This window comes from Benincasa hispida, chromosome 8 (genome assembly GCF_009727055.1).
Source record: "Benincasa hispida cultivar B227 chromosome 8, ASM972705v1, whole genome shotgun sequence".
NCBI classification, from domain to species: Eukaryota; Viridiplantae; Streptophyta; class Magnoliopsida; order Cucurbitales; family Cucurbitaceae; genus Benincasa; species Benincasa hispida.
Window position 1 is genome coordinate 30,482,920 of NC_052356.1, and position 12,976 is coordinate 30,495,895.

General features: G+C 32.0%; 1 protein-coding gene across 1 annotated transcript; it reads right to left on the bottom strand.

Moving 5' to 3' along the window:
- Positions 1-8,528: 8,528 nt before the first annotated feature.
- On the bottom strand, positions 8,529-9,936 carry LOC120083472 (photosystem I reaction center subunit III, chloroplastic). The gene is made up of 2 exons (XM_039039239.1): positions 9,156-9,936; positions 8,529-8,723 (listed from the first exon to the last, which is right to left on the bottom strand). The coding sequence occupies exon 1, from the start codon at positions 9,842-9,844 to the stop codon at positions 9,170-9,172; it is 675 nt and encodes a 224-aa protein (XP_038895167.1). The 5' UTR covers positions 9,845-9,936; the 3' UTR covers positions 8,529-8,723; positions 9,156-9,169.
- Positions 9,937-12,976: the final 3,040 nt, after the last annotated feature.

The window sequence follows — 12,976 nt, forward strand, 5'->3', positions numbered from 1 at the left end:
TTGGAAACCATAAGGTTGTTAATTGCACTTGCTACTTAAAGTAAATGGAAGATTTTTCAAATGGATGTTAAATCAGCATTCTTGAATGGATATTTGGAAGAATAAGTCTACCTAGAACAACATCTTGGCTATGTTGTGAAAGGTCAAGAAGATAAAGTCTTGAAATTAAAGAAAGCGTTTTACGGTTTAAACAAGTGCCTAGAATGTGGAATAGCATAATCAACAAATATTTCCTTAACAATGGGTATTTGAGATGCCCTTATGAATATTCTGTTTATATTGAGACTAATGATCGTAGAGATATTTTTTTGGTTTGTTTGTATGTGGTTGACTTACTTTTTACAAAAAATTGTGCAAGTATGTTTGAAGATCTTAAGAAGGAGATGACCCAAGAATTTGAAATGACAGATATTAAGTTGATATCATATTATCTTGTATTGGGGTAAAGCAGTCAGATGAAGGTATTTTTATCTCTTAAGAATGATATATTAGAGAAATTCTAGAGAAGTTCAAGATGATCAATCTAATCCTGTCACAATTTCGGTTGAAATTGGGATAAAACTGTCCAAATATGAAGAAGAAGATGTTGATCCTTCATATTTCAAAAACTTAATTGGGAGTTTGAGATTTTTTACTTCAACACGATCAAATATTATTTTTCAGCGTTGGCTTGGTAAGTCGATTTATGGAACCTCCTACGACAACTCATTTGAAAGTGACAAAGAGAATTCTTCGTTACCTCAAAGGTACGCTTGATTATGGATTATTTTATTCTCATCTAAAGAATTTAAGCTTGAAGGTTATTGTGATAGTGAGTGGGCTGGAGATGTTAATGATCGAAAAAGTACAAGTGGGTATGCGTTCTTTGTTGGTAATACTACATTTATTTGGAGTTCTAAGAAGCAACCTATTGTAACATTATCTACTTATGAGGCAGAATATGTTGTTGCAGTCTCATGTATTTATCATGTAGTTTGGTTAAGAAATTTGCTGAAGATAGTTGGAATTTTGCAAGATAATATAATTGTGATCCATGTAGATAATAAGTCAATAGCTAGTAAAGAATCCAACGTTTCATAATTGCAATAAGCACATTGATACAAGATTTCATTTTTATCAGAAATTGCATTCAAGAAAGGAGGTTCAAGTTGAATATGTGAAGATCAAAGATCAAATTGCAGATATTTTCACGAAGCCACTCAAAGTTGATGTGTTTAATAAGCTGAGAACTTTGCGTTGAGTTTTTAGAAAACATGTTTAAGGGGAGATGTTGAGAATTAAACATGTTTTGATGAGTTATAGATGAATTAATTTATGAGAGTTGGTAAAATTAAAGGATGAGAGTTAATTAAGCATGTTAATGTAATAGTTAATATAGTATAGTTTCATATGAACTAAGTGTAGGACTTTAATTGTTCCATGTATGTTTTATTAGGGTGTGAGTTATGTATTAAATTAGTCCATGACAATCCTATAAATAGGATTGACATTTATATTGTTGATGCAACCAAGTATGTAGAGAAGAACACACAAAGAGAATTCAATTAGAAGTGTGAACCAAGTTTGAAGAGTCTTCCAATTAAAAGTGTTTTTGTTTCCTCTGAAATTATCTTTTGTTGATTATTTATTTGTGAGTATCTATCACATGCTTCCAACAATGCTTCATTCATTATCGTTTTTACGTGGCATTTCATTAGTGTAAGTAAAAAAAGTAATTAAAAAAAAGGAGGGGGAAGACGGGTGGGGTACTAATAATGCGCTGATATGAAATTTTCAACTAACAAAATGGTTTATAATACTAGTTCATTATAGCTCCAATGCCTCCCCATTATTAGCATCCTTAGCTTATCAAACAAAAGCACAATGAAGGATCATGATAATGAGCAGAAGAACAATCAAATCCAAGAAATGAAGCTGGATGTTGAAGAGCAAAAAGTGCAAATGAAAATAATAATAATAATAATAATTTAAAAAAAAAAAATAAACCTTAGAATTACTTACTGCACCAAAGGGGGAATCTGTTATTGAGAATTCAAGCCCATATATCCTCTAGGATTCACACCATAAATATCTCGACACCACAATATATTGGCAGCACCTTCATAGCCAATCTTTTACACCCATGTAAGTTAACCCTTTGAGAGTAGGGGCAGCCCAAAACCCTACTTATTTAATTCATGAGCAAGTTAACCCTTTTGCGCAGCAATGGAATGTTGATTTAATTGGGATTATCTTGAATTAATCCAAATCTTCTGTAACCAAATTTAAGTATAAGTCTGAAGTATCATGACAAGTACTAGAGTCGAACATAGAGACTTTAGTACAATTAATTTTAGTTTATTCTTTCCACCCATTAAGAATTTAACAACTCATGATGAAGAAATATATGAACACATAGATGAATGATAAATGATAGAGATCATGATCTATATTAAGAATAAGTGTATCACAATGTCAATATCTTAATACAACTCAGGAGAGAACAAAAAATAGATGTTTGAGAATATAAGAATGTCAAGCCGTCGGTCACTATCTCTTGCTTCCTTTGGCTTCTAATGGCTAGCTACTATACTTGTGCTTCAAATGGGTGATAGCTCTTTCCTCTCATCAAAGGTGAAGACTGAGCTCTCACTTAGAATTCTTCGAGAAGAGTTTGAAGATGATGGAGTTTGTGAAGAATGAGTAGAGTATCTGACAGACAAGAGGGAGTTAAAAAAAATTGGAAACGTTTTAGTGGATGAGACTAAAGCTATTTATAGGCTTTAATTGGTAGTTCTTCAATTCTCTTTCTAATGTTTATCTAATTTCATGTCATGTTGAAATGCATTCCTCACGTCACAGGTTCATTGCCTCTGTCGCGTCTTTTTCAAATCAGCTCCTAACTTGAACTTTGGTTAGGCATGTCACTACCCATGCGTCTATCGTTTTCTTACTTCATGATTTTTTTTTTCAACGCATGGTTTAGCTTTCAGCGCATTGTTAGATTGTTCTAATCTTCTTATGCATTCAACGGTTGTAGCTTCACTTCCTTTGTCAATTTCTGCTGTTGTATTTAAATCCTGTATTTATAGAGGATAGAATTGCAATATTTCAGGATTACTAGTTTCGCAATTGTTAAACACAAGTATAGTCTTATTACATGATTTCTTTCTCAAGTTAATGCATTTTCTAGTGAATTTTCTTGATTATTCTAAGTAAGAAGCCACAATAATTTGTATTTGGAAAATTGCATTGTATGGCAAATACATTTTAAAAAACCAAAGTCATGACTTCAACTTTTTTGTAATTGTAGGTGTGGTCATCACATAGAAATCAAATAGTAATCACATAACAATCACATAAAAATCAAATAACAATCAAATTTTTAGGCAAAAATTTTTTGGCATGTTTGTAAAAAAGTAAAACCTAGGGACACGCGTCCAATTTTTAATTTTTTTTTTTTATTATTAAAGTTGCAATTGCCCCTTTGTATTTTTACAAGTTATAGGAAGCCATAAGAGCGATCCCATTTATGTTCTAGATAATTCTAGAAGAGTGGAAGAAAAAAGTGAATCAAAGGAAAAGTTGGACTCCTTTGAATAAAGGTTGTATGCCATAGGAGTTATGCATTTTGCAAGTATAGACATAACACAACTATGTTTGATTTTTTATGTTGTTATTTCTCCAAAGTTGATAGTACCTTAATTTGAAAAGTACAACACAACATTTTCTCCAAGGAACCACTTGAATATGCCAAACACCCCCTTAATGCACTTTGGGAATTTTGAGTGTATAGCAAAACTAGAGTGTTAAAAAGAAAAATAACCAAAAATAGAAATGCCTGATTTTTAAACAAAGTGACGTCATCATGACTTCGAAATGAAGCTGTAATAGTCCATTTTGCCCCTGCAATTAGTGATTTGAGATGTTCCCTTATTTTTATTTGAGGAATTAAGGGGTACGTGTGTTGGATTGAGTTGAAAGATTTTTTAGATCGATTCAAAAATTCAAATTGCTTGAATTGGCTACTCAAATGACTCGAATGAGATCTCTAACCCAACTCAACCCAAACCTTAAACGGTCAAGTCGGATTAGGTTGGGTTGGATTGTCTGATTATTTGTTTTTTTTTTCTTTCTTAATTACATTTTTTATTAACTTAAAATACTTAAATTTGTGTACAACACATACTAATAATTAAAGTTTCATAAAATTCAAAGGTTAAATATCAAAATCCAATATATCTATTACATACTTCATATAAACATCATAAAAATATATGAGTTACAATATTTATAAGTTATGATATATATATATATATATATATTATATAATTTTTAATAATATTAGAAATTCGGATCAAGTTGAGTCAATTCGAATTTTTAAAAGTGTAATCCGAACTCAACCCAATACGAAAAAAACATAAAAAAAAATTTAACCCAACTCATTCCAAAATTAAAACTAACCCAATTCAATCCTTACAATTTAGGTTGGATAGTCCATATTGTCGAGTCATCTAAACCCTTCTAGCATGAGTAACACCTCCCTCCTGCCCCTAATATTTTGATAGTTAGATTTTAAAACTGAAAATCTTCCATTTTTTTTTATTTTCAGTGTAGATATTTTAATTTTTGAGATATATTGGTTCTAAAAAAAAACATATATATTTTAAAATGTAAAGATTTTTCTTTTTTGAAGGTATTGTAATTAAAGTGTGGAGTGGAGGAATTGAACCTCAAACCTCAAGGTCGATAGTATAAACACTATACCAGTTTGACTATGTTCTTATTCATTAATGGTTTAGTTAATATTTCTTTTTTTTTTTTTACATTATTCACTATACTCCTCCCGGTGTTCGTCATCAATGGTTGTTCAACCTACTGTCATTGTTCAGTCAGCTATTGCAGTCGTGTTATTACTAAAACACATATTTGTCTCCAATCTTCATTATAACTCCTGTATAACCATTGTTTTCTTTCTACAATAAGTTTTTCCTGGTCAGCTTGAGAGAGAACCCAGAAGGCATGGAAAAATAGAGAGAGCCGACTCTTGCACGATTATCTTTTGAGCAGTGTAGAGAAGAACAGTGTAAAAGCCTTGGGAAGCAAGAGATTGCTACCAGGCTCTTTATTCTTATTCCGTAGTGTTATTCTGTATTTCAATTATATATCTATAAAATGGAACTTACTTATCTACATCTATTCACTCTCTTTAAAACATACATGAGTAGCTAAATCTATCGAATTGGTTGAGAGGAACAGTTTTCACCTTGATGCGCCGACTATATGTGGCCACCTTCTTGAGCTGATTTTCGCGAATGCAAACGATCACATAGCCTTGCGGTCGCAATCTCTTAATGCGCTCGGACTCTAATTTTCTTAGATCGCAATTCCGCCTTGCGCCAACACATTTTCCTGCACAAAATACATAAGTTAGCTGCTTTAATGCGATAGACGCATGCGATCGCAATGTTCTAAACTTAATACTTTTGGACGCAATTTATATATTTTTACTATCACAATCCTTCATTGTTTTATATCTTTGCGCTGTAATAACATGCATTTCTACTTGTTATCAGTCAACCGGTTCAAACAGGTGAACTGGGTCTTGAACCACCCAGGCAAAGCCTCGTTCATTGATCATAAAGCAGCTTCTTATGATCGTCGAGTAATGCTGATCGAGTGGAAATGATCGTATAGCATGGATCGATCGCATAGCATCAGCCATGCGATCATTTAGTAAATACTACACGATAGAGTAGAACTTTTATACATGATTGCATAACCAAATCTAAACAATCGTTTAAATTGGGCTACATGATGCGACCAATCCTTGGTCTCCTTCCTTAATGTGAACAGCAACTCCAGCATTGAAATTTCATCACGAACGACTTTTACAGACCAAAACACTTTGAATACAATCTCGATAGCATATTAATTATGCCAAAAAATGCAGGGGCACTTACAAATTAACTTTGAAATGTAAGAAAGCTTTAAAACCAGAGGCAATCATCCCGTAACATCCATCAATTCACATCCACAACTACATCTAACACTTAAATGCATTGTAGAAACATAAAACCCACCAAAACTGTAAATGGAATTTAATACATCAATGGAATTTGGAATATAAGAACAACCTGACTCTGATACCAATTGAAGAATCTCTAAAATTAAAGAACCCATGAGCGGAATCAAGTCGTTCCAAATCCCATTGTGAAAGAACATGAACATTTACATTCTAACAGAACAGTTATGCATCAAATTTAAATTACAGCATGCTTCAAGAATATAATACAAATTATCGAGTAAACATACCTTTAAAGAACGATTTCTTATAGTGTTTCCTCGATCGAACTGAGCAATGCATCCAACAACACGAACGCAACATGAGTAAACTAGTGAACAACTGAACTGTAAGATCCTCAATCACAATCGAGTAAAACTCGATCCTCGACCCTCAGATGCAAACTCGACACTACCACAAGGCTATCTTGGTATTCTCGATGTGAGAATTCAAGAGGTGTGGGCTCTATATGGATTTGGAAGAGGGAAGGAGGAACTGGACGATCAAGTACATCGGAGAAGAAGTGTATCATTAGACTTGGGTACTCGATCGTTTAATAACGAGTGACTATCGTCTAGAATACTTGTTCCTTGATCGTTTACTCTCTCAAAGCTATCGTGTAACTCTTTTCTTTATGCGCGTTGGCTTATAAAAATGAAAACGATTTTCATTTTATCCATCAATTATCAGTTTAGATGACACTTCACATTTCACAAGATTAACCATATTGCATAATAGAAGATGTGATCAAAATAATCAATACCAAGATTTTTTAATGGTTGATGTTTCGATTTTCATGAACTCCACATCACAATACTTCACTTATTGCATTCAGAAGAAACTTCTATTTTCAAACTATCAAATCACTCGCTTAACTAATTAGCTCCTCAAGTGTCATGGAAGGCATAAGGTTTTAGTATGATTTGATTTGATTTCTTTTTTTTTTTTTAATCTCTAAGGCGGGTGGTTTCCAACCTATATATATTTTCAAAATACAAGATATTTGGAAATTCTTATAAATGGAAAAATCCAAAAAAATATTTACACTTTATAATAAAAAGTGACATAATTTTGGAAATTTTCATAGTTTAGACCATAAAAATGATATATTGATGCTATTGTAGTTTTTATCAATCAATTAGGTATCTTTTAGAACCAATTTATAATTTATGTTTCTTGAGTCCAATAAATTTCCAAGTTTTTAGATTTGAATATACATTTAAATCAATTGCTCTGTAATAAGTATCAAGCCACCTTTTTCTGATCTAGATATTTTAGACATTTATTGATTATCATACTATTACGTTGTGCTATTTTTACAATAATGAAAATCTTTTGTTATTTTTTAAAATGCACTATTTTATTTATTATGTTTTTTTTAATAAAGATTTATTATGCTAACCCATGAACTTTTTAAGCCCATTTGATCTTGGACTCAAATGTTATATGGCCCAATATGATTGGACTAAGTTCACGACCAAGTTATTATAACGAAGACACGTGACATTTTTTGGAAATTGCTATTTTATAAAAATTTAATTTGAAACGATGTCAATATATTAGTCTCAAATTTGATAATATGTATCTGTTTCAATAATGTGATAATAATAATTTGTGATTAAATAAAATTTCTCATTTAATACATATAATTGTATATAAAATGTTATATTTGTTTGAGTTCTAAAGTAATGTTGTATGGAAGAGTTTGGTGAAACTAGCATCTTTCCAGATCAATTGTATACATTTTTCTCGGTTGATAATTATTTAATTTTTAAAAATCAAATTTATAAAAACTACTTCAACTTTCTTTCCTTTTTTATTTATTTAGATCTTATTTAGTAGCCATTTTGCTTTTTGTTTTTGTTTTTTTTAAATTAAACCTATGGACACTACTTCCACATCCAAATTTCTTATCTTGTTATCAACATTTTGCTAATAATTTAGAAAACTAAGCCAAATTTTAAAAATTAAAAAAAAAATAACTTTCAAAAAGTTATTTTTGTTTGTAAATTTGATCAAGAATTCAACCATTATACTTAAGAAAGATGCAAATCATTATAAGAAATGTAGATGAAATAGACTTAATTTTCAAGAACAAAAACAAAAACTCAAACGATTATCAAACGAGACCTTAATTTTTTAAAATGTATCCACACCCCAACTTACATTTTAAGAACTAAAAGATAATAATCTTTAAGAACTTACCTCTATTTTTAGAAATTGCCTAAATATTTGAAAGGCCTTAAAAAGTATTTATAACCATTGTAGAAGTAATTGTGAGAAAACGAAGTCAAGTTTTGAAAACAAAATCGATTTTTTTTTTTTTTTTTTTTTTTTTTTTGAAAACTCAAGGTTATCAAGTAAATCACTCATCTCTTCAATCTCTCATTTTTATGCTTCTGTGATGTTGTTACCCTCTTTCAAAACATCAATATTAATAATGTGAATGACATTGTGTAACTAATTACTTAAGAAAATATTGATGGGTCAATAATGTTAGAAAAAATTGAATACAAAGAATGGGGAAGTGAAAAGAATAGATTGCCCTTTGTATCCAACACAACCAACCATTACATATACTCATGTCAAGTTTCCAAATTAAATACACAAATATTTCACAAACCCCTTCCCATTCCTCAATGTCCTCCAAAAGTCAACCCCTCTTCCACTTTCCCTATCTCTGTCAAAACAATATGATGAAACAAATGAGAAGATTGACCATTGGAAAAACAAACATAGAGAAATTGCTCATTAAAAAACACAAACTAATAATACACATTTCACCATTTTCGTACTTAAATCACCATTAAATCTAAAAATTTAAGTATATGGATTACATTATAAGATCTCTCTTTACTTTGACTCGAAAATCACTAATACTATCAAATAAATATCAATATCAATTAAGGAAATGGTGTTACGACAGGTAGAACATAGAACCATGTGCTCTAATATTATGTGGATCATTAAATTAAGAAACTTAGTATATCTAATAATCAAATGAGAAGATTGGTCATGGAAACAATCCAAACATATAACCATCTATTCTATTACTCTATTGACCTAAGAAGTTACAGTATATATATTATATACATATATATAGGAGTAGTACCTGAAGGGGGAGAATTAGACATCCTTGGCAATGAGTTCACCATTAACAAGCTCTCTGTAAGCAGCAACAGGCCAGCTAAAGCCTCTGAACACCAAACTAGTAGCCAAAGGAACATCAATGATAATCTCCTTCTGGGTAGGCTTCTTATCACCTCTAATGGCGATTAAGTAGCTCCTTCCAACCCATCCAATCCACCCAGCAATGTAAAGGAACAAGAACCCAGGAGTTATAAACTCACCCCAATGCCTCTGGTCACCACTCACAATCAAATGAGGCAACCCATCAGCCCCACAAAGAAGTCCTTGATTCCCATAGAAGGCGAATCGTCTCTTCGTCTTCTCAATCGTCGCTTTAAGGGCAAGCGCCGGGGCGCTATCGGGAGCGTAATTCTTCAAAGAGGACTCAAGTTTCTTGATCTGCTGCTTCTCTCGCTTGGCGAATTGCTTGGATTCCTTGCAGGGGGTGAGGCCGGAGATGTCGGCGACGGCGGGGAGAGGGGCAGAGAGGAGGATGGAGGAGAGAGCCAAGGCGGCGGAGAAGGCCTGAAGAGAGGAAGATGGGTTTTGGTTTTGGTTTTGAGTGGCGGAGCAGAGGATTGAGGAAGAGGGTTTTGGCTTTGAGGGCAATGGGGAGCTCAATTTGGGCTTCAAGAGGGGTTTTGAGAGATTAGTGGGGATTGTGAGAGACATTGTTGAGAGATGTGAAATGGGTTTGAAGGGTTTGGGAATTGTTGAAGGAGAAAGAAGAAGGAGATTTGGGGAAAGAGTGTGGAGGGAACGGTTTTAGATTCAGAGAGGATCATGAGATTAGTGGTGGAGAAGAAAGGATTTGGATAAGATGAAGAGAGTAAGGGAAGCTGAGTTGGATTGTTGTAATTGGCACACTCTTCTTTTCTGATTCTCTCCTTTCTATCTTGGATAAGAGAAGAAACCCACTTAATCTCTCTCTTTTTTTTTTTTTTTCTTTCTCTCTTTAAAATTTTATAATGGATTAAACTAGTTGAGATTTACTTTAGATAATTATTTTCTTGTACATAGTAGGTATGTTGTTGTCAATCATAGTTATATTTCATCGACCAAAAGATCAAAAGTTCGACTCTTCACATGTTGGTGAACTCACAAGAAAAGAAAAATCATTCTAACCATTAATAAGATTTAGATTCTTATGGCGTGTCTGGAATTAGCTTTTTAGAATAATTGTTTTAAGCTAAATTTATCTAATTATAATTAGTTTTTTAAAAGTATTATAAATCATTTTAATATTTAGTTTATACTTGTACACGTGATTCAAATTGAATTAAAAATACTTTAAAATGAATAGTGTTTGTTTCCAGAAGTAGTTTTAGAATCATCAAATTACCAAAAAAAAAAAAAAAGATATTACATTTGAGATTGATGAAAATTCTAGGGTGGTAGACAAAAAAATATATAGAGATAAATAAAAGTTAGAGAGGAAAAATAGACCGCTAGAGAAATTTTTCAAGAGAAAAAAAGGTTAGAAAAAAATGAGAAATTTAATAGAGATGGCGAAAATTCAAAGATAGAGAAATAAAGGTAAGGAGATATAAAAATTTGAGAAGAATAACAAAAAATTTTGGGAAAAAAATTTGAAGGAAAAAAAAAACTTAAAAGGGAGGACCAGCAAAGTCAAAATCAAAAGTTAGAAAAATAGGTATAAAAAAATGTTAATGAGAAAAAGAAAACTAGAGAGACTTAATGATTTTTTTAAGATAAAATTATTGAAGATAGGAATTTATACGGATGATCTAAAAACTGGGTTCAAAATGTCAAATGACTCGAATTTTCAAAAAAAATTGTCAAATAACCATTTGCTAACATCAAATCTAGGTGAAATTACCAAAATGAAACTCTTGCACATGTAGAATGACCTCTCGCTCTCTCACTCGCTCGGCTTTCCGCTCTCTCGCTCCATCGCCTCTCTTGCTCTGCCTGAAGTTGGTCGCATCAGAATTGTCTATGTGGTGCAGCGGCAAAGAACATGTGGTCGTCTTCGACCAAGGAGGAGGAGGCATAATCGAGAGAAGAAAGAGAAGAAAATAAATAAAAGGAAGGCCAATAACGTAATTGTACTTATCTATGATTTCGGCACAAAAGTCATTCAACATTTTTTAAAAAATTTAGTTCATTTTGCATTTTGGACCCAATTTTTAAGTCATCACTACAATTATTCCCTTGAAATCACCTTTCAAATAATTGATTGGGAATCATTTTAAGTAATTTTGCATGTTTCTACCATCACTTTCTCATCATTTGGAAACATCAAACTTTTAGAACAACAATGATTTTATGCATATCAAAAGTTATTTTGGTCATTCCAAAATTACTCTTGAACATGCCATTAGACCTGCATTATATTTGTAAATTTTAATTGATCATTTAAAAAAAATAATTGTTATTGTTAAGTCGGAGTTAAGTAGCTCAACTCCACCAACTTTCACACTATTAACTATTGAAGTTTGCACCTTAATTAAGGAACTGCATCTTTCTCATTCTCTGTCTCCCTCCCTCTAACATTTTCAACGACTCCACCTACCAGCCACCATCAGTGACTAACTTTGGACGTCCACCTCTGACAAACATCTCTAGCGACCACCTTCAACGTCCACCTCAACTGATCATATGCTAAAAAAGAAAAACTTTGTTGGTGAAAATGTTTTTAAATACAAAATTGAAATTACCAATTATGGTGTTCAATAGTCATCTTATATAGCAATTAATACCCTCATGGCTTTACTTTTGGTTTCACTCAAAATGTCTCATACGATAGGTAATAGTTATTCTCTCTTATATACCCATAATCATCTCCTTCTAGCTAATTTGAGGTTTTGATCGCATCCTCAACACCAACATACATGCATAATAAACTCTAACATATAATTTGACATAAGATGCCATAAAAAGTCATATACCTCTTGGTGAAACAAAAGTATTTTGTCTACCCCAAATATAATGGTTACATGTAAAAAATTGTAAAATATATGTAAAGGTCTTAAGTTGACTCAATTCAGTGATAAAATTTTGAATATATATAGGGTTAAACAAAAAGTTATGCAAACAAAAATAATCACAAGAAAATCATATGTTTCAAAATTACAAAAACATGCATCAAATACCCCTAACTTAATAACTCAACTCTTCATCTCAAACACAGACTTCCTAACTCCAAACTAAACAACTTTGCACCCCCAATACGAATTTTTTAACTTCATATTTCATAACTCAACTCAACAGCCCCTAAAAGAGTTGTTGCAATGCCACCTATATCAATACATAATTTACATTTTTTTTATCATTTAATCAATCATCTTAGCCTTTCTTAGACTCATCTATTGATAAACATTTAAAATGTGTTTTCTTAGGCTTGGAATTTTATTGGTTTTATTGTTAATTCGTGTTCACTGATGTTTTTCTATGTTGAATTTGTAGGATCCGAGACTTTGGACCAAAACCGGCTAACATGAGTCGAAAATGACAAAAATACCTTTGAAAATGTCAAAATGATAACTCTTAAAAAGAGCTAGTTTTCTATCATTAATTCTATACATTTTGTATAATTCTTATGCGTAAATGTTCATTTTATAGATAAATTCATCCTGGGTCAAATGAGTCACTTAAAAGAAAAATGAGCCAAATTGGTGTCAAAATGGAGCTTAGAATCAACATAATTGAAGATGGCAGTAGCATCAGATACAGGCTAACATTGCAACATTACCCTGTAGTGTCGCAATGCTACAAAGATTTACGAAAATTTAAACTTTTGCAGGCGCGCCTCATCGTAAGAGAGCATCGAAGCAACGCTGC

Bases quoted from the DNA above. Each gene is read 5' to 3' on its own strand.
- LOC120083472 (XM_039039239.1), bottom strand. From the start codon at position 9,844: ATGTCTCTCACAATCCCCACTAATCTCTCAAAACCCCTCTTGAAGCCC.